Source organism: Ictidomys tridecemlineatus, chromosome 10 (genome assembly GCF_052094955.1).
Source record: "Ictidomys tridecemlineatus isolate mIctTri1 chromosome 10, mIctTri1.hap1, whole genome shotgun sequence".
Lineage (NCBI taxonomy): Eukaryota > Metazoa > Chordata > Mammalia > Rodentia > Sciuridae > Ictidomys > Ictidomys tridecemlineatus.
The window spans coordinates 61,240,310-61,261,183 of record NC_135486.1 but is presented as its reverse complement, the minus strand read 5'-3'; the positions used below and the strand labels follow the sequence as shown (position 1 = coordinate 61,261,183).

At 52.3% G+C, this 20,874-nt stretch overlaps 1 protein-coding gene across 3 annotated transcripts in view; it reads left to right on the top strand.

The window, feature by feature from the left end:
• The window catches only part of Pcnx2 (pecanex 2), a 175,331-nt gene that overhangs the window by 54,940 nt on the left and 99,517 nt on the right, over window positions 1–20,874 (top strand). For all 3 annotated transcript variants that reach the window (XM_078023065.1, XM_078023064.1, XM_078023066.1), the window contains 6 exons: window positions 912–1,022; window positions 1,867–1,958; window positions 8,596–8,705; window positions 9,405–9,501; window positions 16,547–16,639; window positions 17,315–17,465. In XM_078023065.1, coding sequence (XP_077879191.1) covers window positions 912–1,022; window positions 1,867–1,958; window positions 8,596–8,705; window positions 9,405–9,501; window positions 16,547–16,639; window positions 17,315–17,465 — 654 coding nt within the window. The remainder of the gene's footprint in view (window positions 1–911; window positions 1,023–1,866; window positions 1,959–8,595; window positions 8,706–9,404; window positions 9,502–16,546; window positions 16,640–17,314; window positions 17,466–20,874) is intronic.

Here is a 20,874-nt window from a genome sequence, read left to right as displayed (position 1 = left end):
CATACAGACCCTCAACTCCACTGTGACCCCATTGGGACCCTGCGCTTCCTGATTTTTAGAATGGCTGAAATCCTGCCTCATTTGCCACTGTGGCCCCCTGTGGTTTCTGTAGTTTTAACTCAAGTTCAATGTCTAGGCAGTGGGTTTCTAGAGAAGTCTCCTTAGTTCTGCTAAGGCTCTCCAGTGTCAGATATCTCTGCCCTCGCCAGTGGCCTCCATCAGGAAGGGCAGGTCCACTGAGCCCCACTTTGGGTTCCTGGCAGAAGAAAGCCAGCGAGTGGCACCAGGTGGCGGCAGAAGGCAGCTGTGGCACAGCCCTTCCCCTGCAAATTCAGCTCCTCTCTGGGATGCTGGACCCCCACCCCCCTACCACCACCACGTGTCTTAGCCCGTCGCAGTCTCGCCCTGAGATGGGGCTGGGATGGTGAGAGTTGGCACAGTCTTCCTCCCTAGCTGCCTGTGGATCTGCCTGCCTAGAACCTGTGCCCGCTCTCACAGCAGCATCTGGGAGTGTGCCAGGGTAGCCAACCTCAGCCCCAGGTGCTGAACTCAGCCAGGCACCTGCTCCACACTGGGACCCAGGCTCTATGCAGGAGCCATCCTTGTGGCCATCACTTCTTGTTTCTGCAGGTCCCTGTGGTTTTCCAGACTGTGTCCCTGCTCCCCACCTCCCCCATGTTGAGGCCTGCTCTCTGCCTTTCCGTCCAGGGCCTGGCGGTCCCAAGCCTGTGTGCTTGCCTTTCCTGGGGGCCACCTGGTCACTCTCAGGGCACTGTCCATCTCAGCCTCTGGAGGCTGGATAAGAGTCCAGAATCAATGCCACATTGCCAGGCAGAGGGTCCTGGCCGGGGAGAGCTGCTTGGTGACAGTCACTGTGCTTGGCTTATCGCTGACTCCTTGGTTCATTTCAGTGTTTGTATATTGCTTCCCTGTGATTTCCCTCCTCGGGCTCTTCCCGCAAATCAACACCTTCTGCACTTTTCTCCTGGAACAAATTGACATGCTGTTCTTCGGGGGTTCTGGTAAGTGCCTTGCTGCTTTCCCAGGAGGGGTCTGCTGTTCAGCACAGATAGATAGTGTGGGTGGGGGAAGGGGCCAGGCTGGGGGGGGTGCTTTGTCCCAAGCTCTCCAACTGCTCAGTTTGGGTCCCCTGTCAGGACCCCTCAGACTTGGAAGTGGCCACCCAGCTTCGATGAGGAAGGACAAGCAGAGGAACAGGGCAGCCAGGAGAGCCTGCTGTCTGTGGCGGGCTTGGGGTCTCTAGTCCTCCTCAGAGGAGACCATGTGTCTGTGAATGTGAGCATGAGCCTGTGTGGGTCTGAGCGTGAGGGAGCCCATGAGTGGAATGTCACGCATGTGCCATGTGCCCCTGAGACAACGAACCTGTCCCTCACCTCTGCAGTGCTGTAGTTTTGGATCAGGGAGCGAACCCCAATGTTCCCCCTGTGAGCTCCTGAACCTTCACCTGGCCAAGAGGGCAGTATAGGCTGACCACAGGCCGCTGATAGGACGGGCGGATCCTCCGATGGCAGTGTGACACTCTCATGCCCCAGAGCCTGCTTGTCTGTCCCACCCTGTGCCCTGCTTTCTTCTGCAGGAATCGCCTTCATGGTCCTGCCTGGCCATCAGCTGGCCACTGGAGGCCCACACTGGCCCTTCAGGGCCCAGGAGGAGTGGCTGGGCTCCCTAATGCTCCCCTTTGGGGAGCTCAGTGCAGTGACGAGGCCACTCATGCTGGTGGCTGCCTGGTGCTCTCTGAGAGACCTGGCTGACAGCCTGTCCCGAGGGCTGCACCCTGTTTCCTGTGCCCTCTGGCAGCCTCCAGCTGGGCAGTCGGGACAGGAGCTGTTGGTGTCTGTGTTCCAGCCGTTTCTGGGATCCTGTCGGCCGTGTACAGTGTGGGCCGGAGCGCGTCTGCGGCTGCCCTGCTGCACCTCTTCTGCTTCAATGCTGTGAAGGTAGGCGTGTCCCGGGACGGGGTCTTGTCCTTCTCATGCCCACTCCATCAGTGTATTTAAAGGAACAGCCTTTTCTCCAATTGCAGAAGAAATGGGGTCTGAGACCAGAGGGATGGTAGGCCCGGCTGAGATAGGTGGTGACCCTGTCCAGCCTGGCCATTCCCTGCAGATGTCTCTCTGCCAGTCAGTGACACAGGGGGCTCTGTGTGACACGTGGTCAACACCATCCATGGGCTGATCTACACTTCCTTCTGAAATGCCACTCACAGGAGGGAAGGACAGCTGTGTGAAACTAGGTAGACACCAGAGCAGGCCAGTCTAAGCTGGCAGCCAAGCAAGCCCTAGATGATGGAAAACAAGATAAACACTGACCAGAAGAACTAGAAGTTGTGTCAGTGCTAGAATGTAGCTGTTGTCCACGTGTGGCCGGCTATGAATTGCGTCCATGTACATGCATGACCAGGCCGGAGATTGTGTTCTTGTATACCCATAGCCCAGCTGAGGATTGTGTCCTTGTACAGCCATGGCCTGCCTATGGATTGTGTCCATGTATACATGTGGCCCAGCTGTGGATAGTGTCCAGGTACATGTGTGGCCCGGTTGTGGATAGTGTCCAGGTACACGTGTGGCCCAGCTGTGGATAGTGTCCAGGTGCACTTGTGGCCTGGCTGTGGGTAGTGTCCATGTACATGTGTGGCCCAGCTATGGATAGTGTCGATGTGCACATGTGGTCCAGCTGTGGATAGTGTCCATGTGCACATGTGGCCCAGCTGTGGATAGTGTCCAGATACATGTGTGGCCCAGCTGTGGATAGTGTCCATGTGCACTTGTGGCCTGGCTGTAGATAGTGTCCATGTACATATGTTGCCAGGCTATGGATAGTGTCCATGTGCACATGTGGTCCAGCTGTGGATAGTGTCCAGGTACACGTGTGGCCCGGCTGTGGATAGTGTCCAGGTACCCATTTGGCTCGTCTGTGGATAGTGTCCATGTGCAGTTGTGGCCCAGCTATGGATAGTGTCCATGTGCACATGTGGCCCAGTTGTGGATAGTGTCCAGGTACATATGTGGCCCAGCTGTGGATAGTGTCTAGGTACATGTGTGGCCCAGCTGTGGATAGTGTCCATGTGCACGTGTGGCCCGGCTGTGGATGGAATCCAGGTACATGTGTGGCCCAGCTGTGGATGGTGTCCAGGTACACCTGTGACCTGGTTGTGGATAGTGCCAGGTACATGTGTGGCCCGGCTGTGGATTGTGCCTAGGTGTATGTGTGACCCAGTGTGAGTTGTGCCTGTGCATCTGTGGGGACCACATTTTCTTTATCCATTCACCTGTTGGAGGACACCTAGGCTGGTTCCATAGTTAGCTACTGTGAACTGAGCAGCTATAAACGTTGACATGGCTGCGTCACTGTAGTATGATGGTTGTAAGTCCTTTGGTTATAAACCAAGGAATGAGACAGCTGGGTCAAATGGTGGTGCATTCCAGGTTTTCTGAGGCGTCTCCACACTGCTTAGCTGAAACTCTTTTGATACGAAAACAACTCACCATCATGGTGATGAGCAAATCTATGGAACACAGAGAATCTGTCAGTCCCAAGGTCGCTGTCTCTGCAGGAGCCATTCCTGAGACTTCTGGAGAAGGGGTGTGCTCTCAGACACCTGTTCTACTCAAAAGGTGCTGGCATTCACCTCTGCTAGCTCTAATGCCACCCACAGGAAAGCTTATTCGTGGGTTACCACATGGTCCTTTATGCAAATTCTTAGAGGATGTAGACACTATTGAAGAATCTGGTACTGAAACAGGTTTTTACCTAGTTAAGCACAGGGACGTTCCTCTTTCCTGCCCAGTCTGACTCCATTCCCCTGAGATGTTGCCGGCTGATCATGGCCTTTTCCTCACCATGGTGCAGATAGTACTGTGGGCAGCCAGTGCCTGCTGCCCAGAGCTGGCCCTGGACAAACACCCTTTATTATTGTGGGCTGGGTCTTTTGTTTGTTTCTGTTTCCATTCTGTGCACGTCATGTCAGAGGTTGGATCAGAGTTGAACAGACTCCATCCTGAGTGCACGGCCATCTCTGAGATGGGAAAGGACGCGCCAGGCCTGGGGTCAGCCCAGCTGTTGGAGCAGCCTTTAGACCAGGTTGAGTGCAGGCCCTTGGGGGAGGTTTATTTCACCTCAGGGAGGTTTCAGCTTTCCTTGCTCCCTATAGAACAAGCATCACTTGTGATAATGTAGTGTGTTGTAACAAAATCTTAATGTTCTAGCTGTATTTTGAAGTGCCTTTTGGTAAAAAAAAATATATATATATATGTATATATATATATAAATATATATATATATATATATATTATATATCAATTTGCATCCCTTCTCATCTGTAAGTCTTGAGTGCTCTAATGGTCCCAGATGTCCTCTTGATGCTGAAATACAGCACCTATTAAATGCCATGAGTTGAGTGGATGTGGTTAGCAGATCGCAGGGGGCCTTAGGAAGAAAGCAAGCCCGCGTCCTTAGCCCAGCTCCCAGGCCCAGAGCTGTGATTCTGCCTCTTGTTTAACAGTGCTGTTTTTGGACCATCCCACTTTTTTTGCTTCATGGGAATTGATTCTCTCTTTCCTCTCTGCTGCAGCATGATGGATGGTGGCTGTGAACTATTTCAGCCTCTGCACCTGGCCAGAGCTGTGTCTCTCTGGGTCTTGGAGGGCGTGTGTTTCTGGTTTTACTATTGCCACTTGGTTGAAGTTGGTGGAGAGCCTCTGAGTTGATTTTGTCCTCTGGAATATTAATTCTGGAAGGAACATTTTGTTCCTCTTTAATTTCTTATTCCCTTTGACTTTTCCAAGACGGGGCAAGGAGCATACCAGGGCTCCTCGCCGACTTCAGTGTCTGACAGCTACACAGAGACAACCAGAGCTTTTGCTCCCTTGAGAGGCACTTGGTGGTTAATTAGCTGGGCTTTCTCTCTGTCTGGGTGAGCCACGGTTTCTGTTCTGTGTTGTCCTCACAAAGGGACCTTGTTTTATTGAAGGCAGGGAATGTCTAGGATGCAGTGCTTCCTTATAATTTGGTGCTTTACAAGCATCATTAGCTCGTGGCAGGGTCTCCCTCGTGATCCCATCAGGTACCAAGGATGGCATTTAAGGTCTAATTGCAGGTGGGAAGCAAACTCAACTCATCCTTGTGGGCTATCTTCAGTGCTGCTGCAGAACCTGGACGTCCCTGGCCCAGCTTTTCCCTTGTATTATTCCAGATGGGGAGATGGATGTGGGGCCTGCAGGGTGCTCTGTGTTCCAGCCAGAGCTCCGTCTCACGGTCCTGCCTCTCTGGCACCACCTCCCTCCGAGTCTCAGGATGAATTCTCTGACCAGAGGACAGTCAGTTCACCACTGGTAGATGCCTTTCCTAATGCCTTGGTTCATGAGACAGTTTCCCAAGTGCTTTCTTGTATGCCCTTTGTTACGTCCCAGGTGAGGGACAAAGAGAGCATTAGCATTTCTATGCTCCGTGAAGAACCCAGGCAGAGCTTTGGCTGACTAGGAGCATATGCCTGACTTGCACTGGCTTTTTCCTAGTGTAAAGTGGATTAGCTGTGGGGTGAAATGGAATGGAATGGAGGCTGTGTGTGAAGTCCCTCTCTGAAGGGGTCTTGGTACGCAGCCTGGGAGGCAAAGATCTAGGGCTGCCAGGATTCTCCACCCCTGGTGTTCGGGCAGGGCCTGGGGGATGAAGGGACATGGCAGGCCTGTGGGCAGGCCTGGGGGAGGAAGGGAGGTGGCTCCTGGTTGGGTTACTTCATCTGGCAAAAGTGAGGAGCTGCAGACACAGTGAGGGTCTCCAACCAGAGAACTTGGTTTTAAATCAGAATCTAATTTAAAAGGGAGATAGATAATCCTGGGTAGATCTGAGCTAATCACAGGAGCTCTTTAAACGAGGGTCTGAAGGTCTAAGGGGCCAGGAGGAGCTGCTGAGGCCCTCAAGGAGGGGCATGGCCACGTGTGCATGGCTGTCAGAGAGGCTGTGTGGCTGGGACCCATCAGTAGTCACTAGAGCTGGGCCCAGTAGTCCATCAGCCAGAAAGTAGGCACTATAGCCCTGCAGGCACTGAATACTGCTGACCAAGGGTCCTGCTGACTGGGGACCTTGGAAGAGGACCCTCATCTCAAATGGACCCCAAGGTCCAGCCAGCTCTGTGGTTTCAGCCTGGCAGGATCCTGAGCAAAGAACCTGCCATGCTGGGCCCAGACTCCTGACCCACCGAGACTATGCAATTCCTGCGTTGTTCTAAGCCACAGAGGGTGGGGTGATTTGTTACCTAGCAGTAGAAAAGCAGCACAAGCATAGCTCATTAACATCAGCACTTGATGCTTGTCACAATGACACATGTGATGGCAATGATATGAATAGTGGTGGGCCAGGCACGCCTGTGATCCCAGTGGCTTGGGAGGCCGAGGCAGGATGACGAGTTCAAAGCCAGCCTCAGCAACAGGGAGGCCCTAAGCAACTCAGTGAGACCCTGTCTCTAAATAAAATACAAAATAGGGCTGGGGATGGGGCTTAGTGGTCAGGTGCCCCTGGGTTCAATCCCCAGTACCAATAAAAAAAAATGTAGTGGATTTGAAAATAAAACCTGAGTTCTAGCTCATTTTTACTTATATTACAGATTGCACTTTATGGCTACAGTTGTGTCTCTTCATAGTCACAGAAGACAAGATTCCTGTCAAAATAGATGCCCCCACATGCACACTTGCCCAGAGTGACTCCCCAGTGAACACGGATCCTCGGGGAATGTGCCTGTGAGGCAGCTTTTCTTGTACCTCATAAAAACATTTCCAAACCTGATGGAGCTTTGTGAAACCCGCACTCGTCAATCCGTATCGTTCCCAATTTAGGGGCTCTTGAGACACATCTCAAAGCAATTAGGGATGTTGAGGTTGAAGCAAACTGTCCCGTGGTGTGTGCTTCATTATCCATGAGTGACAGATCGTTTTAAATCTGGTCTCCCTCGAAATGGTCATGCTTTTGTGGGTCTGTGTGTGAGTGTCATAAATACTTGTGGGTGGAAGATGATTCAACACTAGACACACACATCTGGAAGGAAAGAGCTCATGTTTTAAACGTAGAAATGCCGGTTGGTGCCTCTCCTCTGCCCTTGCTCCCACTGAGAGGTGGGCAGCACAAGCTCTGAGCCTCTCCAGCTGCACACCCCGCTTGGCTATTTTGTTTTAAAACCCTCCTCAGGCCACTTGGTCCTGAAAACTGACCTTCTTATTTGAATGCCAATATCTCCTTCTCTGACTTCAAATAAAACTGAAAATAAAAATCCTCAAATGCGTTTCCTCCCCGGGCATTCCTGAAACACCTACTGGCCCTCAGTTGCCAGACTTGGGGACTCTGCAACTTAGTGCCCTAAGCCACCCTCAGGAGGGTGCACCTGCCAGAGGCACCAGGATAGGGAGGGAATGACCTGAGGGTGGCAGACAGGAACAGAGATGGTTGTCCACCCCAACCCGACTCATTTGAAGCCCCATGTGGTTCCCTTATACTTAGCTTGTTGGCCTGATATGTGTGTGTGTGTGTGTGTGTGTGTGTGTCTGTGGATGGACCCTGGGAAGTTGGCCTGTGTGTGTGTGTGTTGAATAATGCAGAACCTGGAGCTCAGGGGTGTTTCCAGGGGAGCTCTGGGAGCTCCGGGCATCTGCCCTTGCTGCCTGTCTCAGAGCCCAGGGAAGGAGTGGTGGGGCCGAGGTAGGCCTGGAGTCCGTGCCTCGCCAGTCCCTGGCTCCGCCCTTTCCTAGGAAGCAGCCCGCCTCCGACGTCACCTGGCCTTCAGGCTGTTGAAGGAGCTTCCGTCTACCTGTGGCCCTGCTGCGGCTTACTGCCTCTAGCCCCACGCCTGCCTGCCGTACACTTGGGAAAGCGGGGGAACCAGTGATGATGCTGGCAGAACCCTTCCCAGTGCAGGACGCGCCTCAGGAAGGTGGCAGCCTGGTAGTCAGTGAGAAGCACTGGTTGGGGCAGTTCACAGGGTGGTTCACCAAACAGCCTGCGACAACATCAGTCCCACTTGGGGGGCTCAGAGTCCTGTGTGGTAGAAGAGCTCCTGTCCCCACCTGGCCATGGAGTGACGTGGGTGCCCACCTGGACAGCACCTATCTAGAAGCCCAGGAAACACAGGGTGATGAGCTGCTGCCCAGGACATACAGCACACAGTTCTATTGTGAATTTTTAGAAAATAAGTGGACAGAATACATTCCCTCTGTCCCTCCACCCCCACCAGGACCTTTGGTCAGTGGACAGCACATACCACAGTGTCCCATGAGATTGCAGTGAGTTGAAAAATCCCCGTTGCCTAGTGACATCATCATTGCTGTGATGTCCTCATAGAGTGCGTCCATGCAGTGCTGTCACAAGCAGACCCATAGCACACGGGTCCCGTGATGCACACGCACCACTCATGCCGTGCGTGTCTGGTGCTGGGAGCCCACCGTGGCGGTGCCGTAGGAGCCTGAGGGCTACACCTGCGTCTCCCTGTGTGTGACAGGCCGTGTGTGGAGGCAGGAGCAGCAGGTGCATGTGGCACTGGACTGGGGTCCCAGCCTCTTCGCTGCTCAGCCACCTGCTGTCTTTCCCCAGGAGCCGTGGAGCACGCAGCACATCCCCGCGCTCTTCTCCGCCTTCTGCGGTCTCCTGGTCGCATTGTCTTACCATCTGAGCCGGCAGAGCAGTGACCCCACGGTGCTCCTGTGAGTAACTCACAGTGCTCCCCATTCCCCGTGTGGGCACTGAGGTGGGAGGTGCCCTCAGCCGTCAGTGCCGCTGGATGCTTGCTGTCAAGGGAGCCGGACGAGGGGGCAGCGGTGCAGTGCTGACCCGAAGCCGAAGGGTGGGCATCCTGCCACCACTTTGCCACCTGCTTGGAGGTAGCCCCATGTGGGGGCCACTGAGACCCCCCCTGGGTGAGCCTCGGAGAAGCCCCCAGAGAACCCCCCGGAGGCACCATGCATGGAGCCTGGGCAGCACTTGGAAGGAGGCTGCCTTGGTCCCCACCCCCAGTGCCAGGGAAACTCTGCTTGGGGGCTAGAGTGACATTATCTGAGGTTGTTGGGTGTATGAGAAGTGGGCGCGGGAGGGAACCGTGGTCTGTATGGTGTCTGGTGTCAGAGGTGCCCCTGGAGCATGGCCTTGCTGGGGTGTTCTGGGAGGAACCTGGAGGATGGCAGAAGCAGCACCCACTGCTGCTCGTCAGCGCCAGTGCCCAGCAGGGAGGGGACTCGACTGCATTTATCAGGAGGAAGTTTAAAGATCAGGACGCTGCTTTCAGGAGGCACCTCCTTCATTTTAATTTCCTCACAAGGGCACTTGTCTGCCATCTGTGGGTGTTAGGTCAGGGGCACTGTCCCAGATGCATCTTAAAACTAAAGCTGTGTGTTTTCCACTCTTAGGTCTTTTATTCAATGCAGATTGTTCCCTAAATTTTTACATCAAAATCTGGAAGAGTCGGCCTCAGACCCTCTCCCACAGAAGATGAAGGACTCGGTGGTGAGACCTTTGCGTTGTGTGTTGGGGGCGGGCCTCCTAGTTGCAGGGTTGGGCTGTGGTCATGGCCACGGGAGGGAATGGGGCAGGCAGAGGCGCCAGTCTCAAGCCAGGCCTGGCGCTTGCCCATTGCACTGGCTGCCAGGTGGGAGCCGTGGAGCACCCGAGGGGGGTGCCGTCTCCTCGGGCCCCAGGTGTCCCATGGTCTTCGGAGGCGGCAGCTGGCCCGGATGTTGTTGTGAACCTGTTCAGTTGCTTCTGCCCTTTACTGGCTCCAAACAGCAGGTCCCTAGACTGAATTCGAGCCACCTGCTGTCCTGGTACCCCCACCCGCTGCTCCTGCTGCCTTGCCACCGCCCGGTGCTCAGCCCAGAACACTCTTCCAGGTCTTCTGGCTCTGAACTAGCATCTGCACCACCCCCAAGGGGCCCCTGGCTTCAGGCTCACAGCTGTGGTGCAGTTTGAAGGGAATCACTGTCCTGGTTGGAAACGGAAGGAGGAGAGAGGGAGGAAGAGGAGAGTCCCGGGGCAGTAAAATAATGACTCTATTTCTTGTGCACCAGGAAGATGACTCTGGGCAGTGTCAGCTGCCCCAGAATCAGCTTCCATCAGTTCTCAGGAAGTGACGCTCATTGACTGTGCAAGTCCCCTCACGTTTGAGTGCGGAGCCTGGTGCAGGCTGGGTCCCCAGTTCCTGCTCTCCTGTGTTTTAGGACTGACAAAGGGAAAAGCAGTCAGTGATCAGACGCAGCCAGGAACTGCATCTCATGTGTCTCAGTGTTCACTGTGCCTGATACACAATAGGTGCTCGGGACATTCTGCTGGATTCACACAAGTTAACTGCAGTCTGCTGTTTCAGGACACAGGACTCATGGCCAACAGGACCACGTTTTAACAAGTGCACACTCAGCCCTGGCCTTAGAGTGGCCAGAGTTCAAGCTAGAGAATTCAGTATTCTGTGTCACCTCCAGAGACTCAAAGGACGCACCACTGAGTGGGAGGAGGGGTGTGGTTGGTGAGTTTTAAGAGCAGAGGTACATTCAGAGGAGGGCAGGAGGCAAAGCTGGGGGGCTGATGTGGTGGCAGCCAGACGGGAGAGGTGCTGACATGGGAGCAGCACCGCAGCTGATAGAGTGCCAGGGGACCCGGTGGCTGAGCCAATGTCCCAGAGGTTGCCGTAAAGCCCGAGTCTCCCTGTGCCCCCCAAGTCTCCTCATCTCACACCTAATGAGGATCCCTCTCCATTTTCTGATTTATTGCAGTAAAAGTAAGGAAAGAATTACAAAGAAATATGATGGGAAACTTGCCTGGCGCTGCTGATAGCAGTTCATTAGTGTAATTAGATGTGAAGGCCAGCGGTGCCTTACTGGTTCTCGTGCCCTTTGACGTCTCTGCAGAGGCAGCACACAGCTGGCGAGGTGACTTCATGTGATGTTTGTGTTCACTTCTCTGAACAGCCTCTGATCTTATCTAACATCTTAACGGGAACATCAGAGTTGGCTTCTCTGGGCTGATGCCTACTATCTGGACCACGGTGCGATTCTGAGGTTCCTTCCTGGTGGTCTCTGGTGGCGCTCCCGTCTTCTCTCTGCCTTTTGTTTTCCATCTGTGTGTCTCTTTTCCTGAATCTTGGTTGCATGAGAAACCCCAGGGAGGCTCTTAGACTGCAGCTTCTGGCTTCCTCCTTCTGATTTCTTTGTCAGCGGTGGCCTGGGGACCTGCATTCCGACCAGCATGTCCACCGGGATTCTGACCTGCAGATCGATAGACAGTGCCCCAGGAGCCGCTGCTCCAGAAAGACAGCTCTGCCGGTGGCTGGGGGTGCCCGGAGCAAGACGAGTCCCCCACACAGGCTGGTCTCCAGAGTGCCACCGTCAGGACAGGTGGGAACCCCCACCGCGGTTTCCATCTCCCGCAGGCTACTGGCCTACAAGCCTTCGGGCCTCACTTACAGCCCTGACCTCTTCCGATGTGCTGCTTTTGTTATGTCCATTTTTCTTCTTTCCTAGGGTCCAAAATTTTTTTGAAACACCTCCCAACTTTCATGTGTGGAACTCGGGCCTTTAGGGGCCCCTCCTAAGCACCCCCTGAGCCTCTGGCTGCAGCTGCTGCTTCCCTGGGCCCCACGCTGCGCAACCCTGCTGGGCATGGAGACCAGACAGCGCTGCTTCATCTTTCAGGGAGCATGAAGTACCACGAAGACTGCCTCAGGGAATAAGCATGTGAGAGAGCAGGTGACCCCCTTAGTTCAGCATCGTGCCCGCAACATGAGAATGGAGGGAAGTGCTGACATCACTGAGTGTTGCCTTAGGAGTCCTGGCCAGCATGAGGCCCGACGGGACAGCTGTGAGATGACCCAGTGACATGTAGAGAAGACTCACAGAAAGGCCCATTGGAATCAACCATCAGAGTAAGAGGGTTCTAAATACCGCCTAAGAAGAAAACTTGGATAAGCAAGACACCCTAACAGGGCAGCAATACCCCTGGAAAATACAATGAAAACATAACCCAACTCAGGAGAACCGCAAATACGTGGCTTGACCAGAGGGTCTTAACCGGCACTGTTATGAACTCAGCAGCAGAGGTCCCTTACGAGGCAAATGAAGCTGTGGACAAGCGCGGCGGAGGACACGCGTAGCCCGATCTTAAACAGGAAAGCTGAGATTTATACACTGCCAGTTCTTTGAAAGTAAATTTATAGGTTTAATATTGTTGAAAATGGTTCCGATGGAGTTATATTCACAGCATTGGGAAATGATTCTAAGGTTTATGTAGAAGACTAGCAGTTAATGGTTCAATAAAACTTGAAAGAGAATAAGAAAAAGAACTAGCACTTTTGAGATTTAAGAGTATGTTATTAAAACTGAATAATCAGAACAAAATATGAGACCTATTCAAGTTTAGAGAATGGGATTAGTGGATCAGAAAAACACAGAAAGGAGACAAATTATTTATAAGAACGTGTTATATGGAAAATAATGTCACAGTCAAGAATTGATTATTCAGTGTATGGCATTTAGCAGTTGGAGAGAAAAAAGAATTTTATGAACTAATCCCTCATCAGACACCAATGAAAGTCAGAGGGGGATTAACGAGTCAGGAAGAGGGAGAGAGAGGAGAAGAAAACGGGGGGCCTTTCCGTTTCTGTGTTAGGGCAGATAAATCAAAACCAAATTTGCTCTGCTGACCAAAAGCAAATTCTAAATAAAACATTAGAAAATTCTTCTTAATGAAATGAATAACTGACAAAATAATAAGGAACTGCTAGGTAAAAATCGGAACCAGGTACCTGCAGGAGGTGGGGCAGGGAGCTTGCTTTTCCTGGGGCCCAGGCCTACTGCAGTGGAGTGTCCAATTCAGACTGCCATCACCAGCCCTGGACCCACAGAACCTCAGTCTCAGGTGGGGCTGAGAGGAAGGAAGGCCGCTCCCCCATCCCCAGTGCCAGGGCGCAGAGGGAGACTGGCCTCCATGCCAAGCAAGCTGTGTGTCCTTGGAAAGCTGTATCTTTTCAGGGATTTGTAGCACACTTTCAAAACCCCTTGATTTATGTATTCAGTTTAATACGGTTTCCAGCCAGAAATACCTTATGGAGGGAAGATGTGAGTCCTCAATAGAATATTCTCTCTGACTGCAAGTGTTTCCAAAGCCGATTTTCTAAGGAAAACGAATAGTTCACAGTACAAATTTGAAAGTATATAGGGAATCAAGGAACCAGCAAAATGAGAACCTCAAATACTGCGTGCGGATGTTGGAAGTATCAGACATGAATTTTTAAAATAACTATACCTACTATATTTAAAGAAGTACAGGCAAGCTTAAAACTTTATTGACAGTAGGATGTATTTAAGGTGATCTAGCACGCTTGAAAAAGTCAAATTGAGCTTCCTACATGAATAAGCAAATAAATAAAGCAAATAGAGTAAAAAATAAAACCAACTCTCTCCTCCACCCCAAGTGATTAGACACCTCTGAAGAGACAACTAGTGAACTGAAGGATAAACAGAAGGAAATTTCCAGAATACAACTCTGATAGGCAAAAATTGGTAAATACCAAAGAGGAATGAGGAGAGTTCAAGGGCAGAGTACGAAGTCCTACCATATCTGATCAGAATCCCTGGGAAAACAGAGACTGGAGTATAATCAATGTACGATGAGATAATGTCAGAGAACTTGTGAGAATTGGTGGAAGACACAGATGTAGTTACTGGGGATCCACTGAGTATCAAGCAGGTAAATTAAAGAAGAAAGAAGCCACATAGTCCAACCTCAGTGGGACTGTAGCACCAGGGATGCAGACCATCTGCACACAGGTAAATACAGCAGACAGACTGAACTCAAATGAGCTCCCTTAAAGAGCACCATGGAGCCCAAAGACAGGCTTTATGTATTTAATGTGTTGTGAATAAAGTAACTGCCATGTTAAAATTTTATACCCAGCAAAAAGAACTTTCAAGGATAAAGACAAAATAAAAATATTTTAGACAAACAAAGCTGATAAATATATTATATACCTAGGGGCATTTAACCACTGAGCCACATCCCCAGCCCTTTGTTTCTATTTTTTATTTTGAGAGAGGGCCTTGCCAAATTACTGAGGTTGGCTTTAAACTTGCAGTCCTTCTGCCTCAGCCTACTGAGTTGCTGGAATTACAAGCAGGTGCCACTAAGGCCAGCTAAAAGTAGGGATACAGTCTGAAAGATATTTTTCAGCAGAAAGGGATCTCAGATATAAGGTCTAATATGCAATAATGAATAAAGAGGAAAGCAAGAAGAAGGTATATTGGCAAATCTAAACAAATATTACCCTTCCCCCCACCCTGCCAAATCATAAGACTATACAATTGGCTTAAAACCCAAAACAAATAAATGTCTACTCAGGTTAATAGAAAAACACACCAGTATTTCCATACAGAGAAATACTACTTAGTAATGAAAAGGAATGAACTATTAGTATAGATGAATCTCAGAATAATTACACTCAATGAAAGAAGCCAAACCAAAAAGGGGCACATATACTATAATTCAATTTTTATAACATTGTTGAAAATGAAAAGAAAAAAATATTTGGTGATAGAGCAGACCAGTGGCCCCAGAGGACAGAGTGATTGAATGTAGGGAAAACAGGGAGCAGGATAGATATGCTAATGACTTAATTCTGGTGATGATTGTGAGGCGACCATATATCAGAACTCATCACACAGTAAAGCGGGGGGCGGCGGGGAGTGTTCATAGGCCTAGTGAAGCTGCTCACAGACCCTAGTGTGGAAGGAAGATGGGTGGAAAGAGCACTTCAGTGAGTAGAGAAAGACCCAGGGTGGTTGGTGGTTATTTATGAGGAATCCTCAGGACCCTGACAGGGGTCACCCTTGCTTCCAGTTGTCACCCAGCTTCGAGGGAGACCAGTGGTCATGCCAACTCCCTTCTGTCCTACTCTGAGGAGCTCAGGGGCCCCCATCCAGCAGTTACCCTGGGCTGCTGCGGTCCCTTAAACAAGCGTGAATGGTGACTAAAGTTGACACAATTTTAAGTGAAATATCTGGAAAAATTTTAAACTTCCCTTGGGAGAAACGTTCAGTGCCTCTTAAACAATATAAAACCATGTCATTGAAACACTGGGGAATTGGCATATCTACACAGCGGGAAGACACAGAACCCCAGAACCCCCTCTGGGCATGGGGCTGGCCTGCAAGGGGGGATGTGGATCTTGGCTATTTCGGAGAGTGAAATTTTGGTGAAAACCTCTGATCACAAATGTTTCATGGACTTAGAATTAAAAGCCAGTGAGTTTCCATGCTCCACAGTCAGATTGCTCTTACAAAGAATAAATCTGAAATAAAATCTAAACTGCGGCTCCTCCCTTTCCACACTTTCATGTGAATTGTAAACATGCAAGGGCAGATTCAAGACCACCTCAGCAGGTATGGGCAAACCCACGTGGAGGACTTGTCTCTTCCTTGACAGCTGGTTAGGCTAGCCAGGACCGTGGCTACAATGGTCAGCCACAGACGGCCAGGGTCCTGTTTGCCCCCTTTGCCCTTGTCTGGGTCCTTCCTGGCTCTGGGGGTCAACACAGGCAGCCAGTAGCATGGTAGGAAGCTCCACGTTTTAGCTAAAAATCCGAAAAGATGGGGTAGAGATTGTCTTTTGGGTCATTTCCTGGCAGATAACATTCCAAACAGTAATTTCAAAAGCATAATTCCTTTTTAATCAAGGACAGGGAGGTATAAAAGTATTGGTGACTTCAGAATTTTCAGAGAATTGTTGATAATCTTAAAGTTATCCATAATTGTGCATCATAACTAACTGAAGTGAATCGATAGTGCCTTATATCCTGTTAATCTGCCAGTCAGCAACATCATGCCCTGTGAGGGTCCCTGGCCCTTCTCCCATCCCTGCATCGGTGTTCTCAGGCCTGACATTGCTTTCCCCTGCTCCTGCTCGGGCCACAGTGGGTGTGCTGGAGAGACATGTCCAAGTCACTGAGCACTCTGTTGCCTGCATTTGGCGTGTGGGCACACTGCACATCATGTGTTTCAAACATTGGAAGTAGCCTTTTCTCCACGGGACTGAAATTGAAATGTGAACTCTGATCTGGTTTAAATGGTGAGAAAGGCATGCCCAGGCTGTGGGCATGAGGAAACCCAGGCTGTCCCAAGATCCAGTAGTGCTGGTGGCACCTGGGTCTCCTTAGCAGGTCTCGTTAACCTCTGGGGCTCTGTGGACACGAGGTCTCCCATGTGTGTTTGGAAGCAGCCCTGTGCCTCCTGGGGCGCACACACCTGTTTGCTTTGCCTGATTAGCAGGTGGGCTTACCTCCCAGGTCTACCCCCCAACCCCCGGCCTTGGTCCCCTGAAATTCCCCCAACAGGAGACGGTGAATGTGCTGGTGATGGGCCTGGCCAGGGCATGCCACTGGGGATACGCTAGCAGGTGATGGGCAGGAAGGGTCATATCAGGCCAGCACCCACCGTCCGACTCACCTGGTTACCCAGAGCTGCCAAGAGAAACTGGACGCATGACCCTGACAGCTGGTCTTCTCTTTCAGAGGGATGTCCTGAGGTCGGACTTCATTGTCTGCTCTGTGGTGGCCGTCCTCTCCTTTGCAGTCAGCGCCAGCACCGTGTTCCTGTCCTTGAGAGTAGGTGTCCCCTGGGCTCTGGGTGCTTCCTGGCTGCCCCTTCTCCTTGCTGCCTGGGCGGCCACAGAGTAGAGGGCATGGGGCAGGCAGATGAGCTGGGGAAACAAAGTGCCTGTCGAGAGGATGGCATCCTGAGCAGTGGTGTCCAGGAGGTGACTTGGTGCCCACCATGACCTCCCTCCCGACTGGGGAGGGGTTCTGTCTGTAGGGGCCATGGTGAGCCTCCTGGAGGCCAGGGTGTGCCAGTCAGTGGTGGGACGGCAGCTAGGGGCATACCCATGCCATACTGAGGTGGGGACAGAGCCTGAAGGAATGCTGGGTGGGATCTGCAGTGAGCAAAGGCAGAAGCCCGGGTAGACTTCCTGCCCAGTCTCTTCGTCTGTGTAGCACTTGACGTCGAGGGACCTCCCTTCAATGAGGGATTCTGCTGGCTGGGCTTGTCATTGTTCACCTGTCCTTATAAGCAAACCAAAAATGCACTCAAGGGCTCTGCTCCCTGGCCTGGCCACTCTGCAGGCCGTTGCTGAACCCGGTGGCCCCCAGCGCAGGAATCTGTTCCGTGGGGGTGTGGAAGGAGCTCCAGAGGCTCAAAGCAAGCTGGGAATCTGCTGTGACTCGAGAGGGAGCGGGAAGGACACGGCCTTGGCTGGTGACCGGCCCGCCCTTCCTTCGCAGCCCTTCCTCAGCCTCGTCCTGTTCGCGCTGGCGGGCGCCGTGGGGCTCGTCACCCACCACTTGCTCCCTCAGCTCCGCAAGCACCACCCCTGGATGTGGATCTCTCACCCCGTGCTCAAAAGCAAGGAGTACCAGCAGCGAGAAGTGAGAGGTCAGTGTGCCTCCCTCCTAGTGGGAGGGATGGGGGACACTGACCTGTGAGCCTGCACTTGGCACCTCAGGTCTGCACTTGGCACCAGGGTCTACACGTGACAATGTGGCTGGTGGTGCACAGGGCGTGTTTCCCTGCAACCAAGACATGAATGGGGAGCATGGGCCTTATAGTGCAGGTAGTCCCCTTGTCCTGGCCACCAGATGGAGACAGTTGAGGCAGGGTGAACTGGAAGTGGCTTTGTTGGAAGGCTCATTGGTCAGTGGTCTTGGGGAGAATTGAGCTGTCCTTCAGACTGGAGAGTGTGCTTCCAGTGCACCCTGAACAATGGCTAGACTGGCCACAGCACAGACCAGCCACTGGCCATCAGGCCCTGGACCTGGAGTTTCTGGTCACATGCCTGGTCCCCTTGACTGTGTCTACAGCTGATTGACTTAGCAACTCCCGTGGGGGCACCAGCCTCATAACCACACCGCCAGACCCACCGTCTGACTCATCAGAGCCGAGGTGAGGAGCACTTCCTGTAGGAAGTCCCTCAGAGGTGTCCCCACAAGGTGTCCTGCTCTGTGCTTGAATAGACGCAGAAAGACTGATGCATTCCTTCCCATCTTCTGACGCATCAAAGCCACAGATCACAGATCATTCTACTCTGTCTAGCGCTGCCCAGACTGCACAGAACCTTTAGCACCCTCAGCTTCCTGGTTGTGATGGGAATTATCCACTGGTCCCTACTCCCAGGCGCAGGTATGTGAGGCTGGCCAGGTCACTGATTCACAGGAAAGTGCCAAGCAGGACTAGCATCAGCAGCCTCAGGGAACTAGGGACACAGAAGGGAAGCAGGGGAGATAAAAAACAATGATGAGGCAGAGGTGAAGTGATATGGCCTCATGGGCCAGCACGGGGTGCTGCAGGACCAGGGCTCGAATTGCTGTTCCCTCAGAGACAAGATGGAGGCTCAGCTGCGAAACGTACTGTTCTGTGTTCTGTGCAAGTTCAAGCACTACTGGAAGTGGCTTCCAGAGTGGCCCCCTCTACCTCTGCCTGTCCCTTTACCTACTCCTGGGCCCCTTCGGTGGCCTAACTCTTGTCCACACCTTCACCTGCACCTGCTCCCGTGTGTATACCTTGTCCCTGACCCAGGGCCGGCCTATACTTTCACCTCTGTCTTATTGACTCTGCATATTTAAAGGCCTTTGCAGGAGGAAGGAGAGCCTGGCCGACTGAAGGAGGAAAACCAGGCAGGTTTGTCTTGGGCTTCCTTTCTTGTGGCAGCTCAGAGTGTGGAATTTGACATGGAAATAGGAGGGGGCTGTTAACCACTCAGGGACTCTCTTTCTTTCTCTCTCTCCCTGCCCCTTCCCTCCCTTTCTTTTCTTTATTTCCTGTTTTTTCTTCCCTAAATATTAAAAAGCTCAAAGTATTTATTCATTCATGTATATAGTATGTACGGACTGAAGACTGAACCCAGGGCACTTTTCCACTGAGCCACATCCCAACCCTGTTTATTTTTTATTTTGAGACAAGGTCTCAATAAGTTGTTTAGGGCCTCACTAAGTTGCTGAGGCTGGCTTTGAATTGTGATCCTCCTGCCTCAGCCTCCCAGGTAGCTGGATCACAGGTATGTACCACTGAGCCTGCAAGAGCTCAGTTTAAATTGGACTTCTTTACCTATTTTAAGCCTGTTGGACTTTTTAGTGCAAGATTCAAGAACAAGTGGAGTGAGTGTGTTTCTGGGTCTGACTGCCACTTTCCAAGGGCAGGTGGGTGTGTGGGTGGCCCTGGGCCTCCATGGTCCCCATGGAGGCAGGTAGGAAAAGGAGGTGCTTGCTTACATGGCTCAAATAGAGGCTGTGGGACCTGTTTCCCTGTCTGTTAGACATTTACAGGCTGCCTCGAGTCTTGCCAAGGGTCCCAGGCTTGACAAATGAGGCACGTAATGAAAAGCAGTTTCGACTTCAAAAGTGTATGTGTTGGAAGGAAAATCCAAATGCACAAGTCATGAGCTATGGCTGTGTTAGGAGCTGTAGGCTGCTACCACCTGCCACTCTCCTTGTCCCGAGCCTTCGGCCCTCTTCCTCGCTTCTCTTCCTTTCTCCCACTGACCACAGGAGTGCCCAGAAAACTCAGGCTGGTCATGTGACTTTTCCTGTGAAAGCTGTGCCCAGATCCTCTTTTTTCATAGGAGCATAGAATACTGTCACTGGGAAAGAGGAAAGAGCAGGGCAGGGCTGGTGAGCATGTGGCCTGTCTCTGGGCACCAGGACTGGCAGGTGTCACTGCCTGAGAGCAGCGCCCTGGAATTGGGCCAGCAGCAGATATTGCTAGTCGATTGCCATTGGCATGTAAGGCAGGGGCATGTGCTGCCCACTGTTTTCAATAAGCAGAATGGAAGCCCAGGCAAGTCCAGGGATAGAGCTTGGATCCTGCCAGTTTTGTGGCCAGAGAGTGACTAGCACGCAGGGTGTTGTTGTCTGGTGCTCCTTCTGCTCTGTGTGATGGGCACACCCCGAATGTGACTCCCAGGCTGTAATGCCACTGTGGTGGCCCAGGAGAGTCATGCGGCTCTGCCACAGCAGATCCTGTGAAGCCTGACAAGGCGTACTGACCCTCCAGGTGCCCTCTCTGGCTGAAGCCGACTCCCTTCCGCGTTTCCCAGACACACAACACTCTCCTTCTCCCTCTCCCTCTCCTCGATGCTCCTGGAGTGGGATGCTGGCCTCCCGCTGCCAACACTAAAGCCAGGCTGCTGGTCCTGTGGGTCTCTGCCCAAAGCCAGTCCTTGCAGAAGAGCTTCCCTAGCACTCACCCCATCTAGCTTCCCACCGCTCCTAGAGCCTTCCTCTGTCCAGTCCAGCACCTGCAGCTGCTGTGTCTAAGGGCCTGGTGAGCTCCAGGGCTGCTGTGTGCCCAGGCCAGCCCTCCAGAGCCCCTCCATGCCTGTGCAGGCAAGGCCTGTGGTCTTCCTGCCAAACCGCATTTAATCCAAACACATCACTCCACATTCACTGGGACAAGTCTACGCCTGGTGCCTGTCCCCTTTCAGTTCATGTCCCCCTCTGCATGCCCCAGGTATGTCTTCTCCTTGGTGGAACATGGAGATGTCAGATCGACTTTATGAAACGGAGCTGAGTGTATCAGCCGGAGCTGACGGCTGTAATCAGGACGTGGTTTCATCTGCTCAGCCCTTGACCTGTGAGGCCTCTCCCCATCCTGATCCCGACCCGTTCTCCACCTCTGTCTGGCCAGGAGCAGAACCCGTCATGTGTGGTACAGGTTGGCAGCAGGAGGAGCTGCGGGCGAGAGCAGTGATGAGCCTGTGTGGTCACCCCCACAGAGCCAAAGTTGCTGTGTTTCCACCATCCCCAGGGGACCGGCTAGATGGCGGCTGGAGCCCAACGTGGGATTTGAG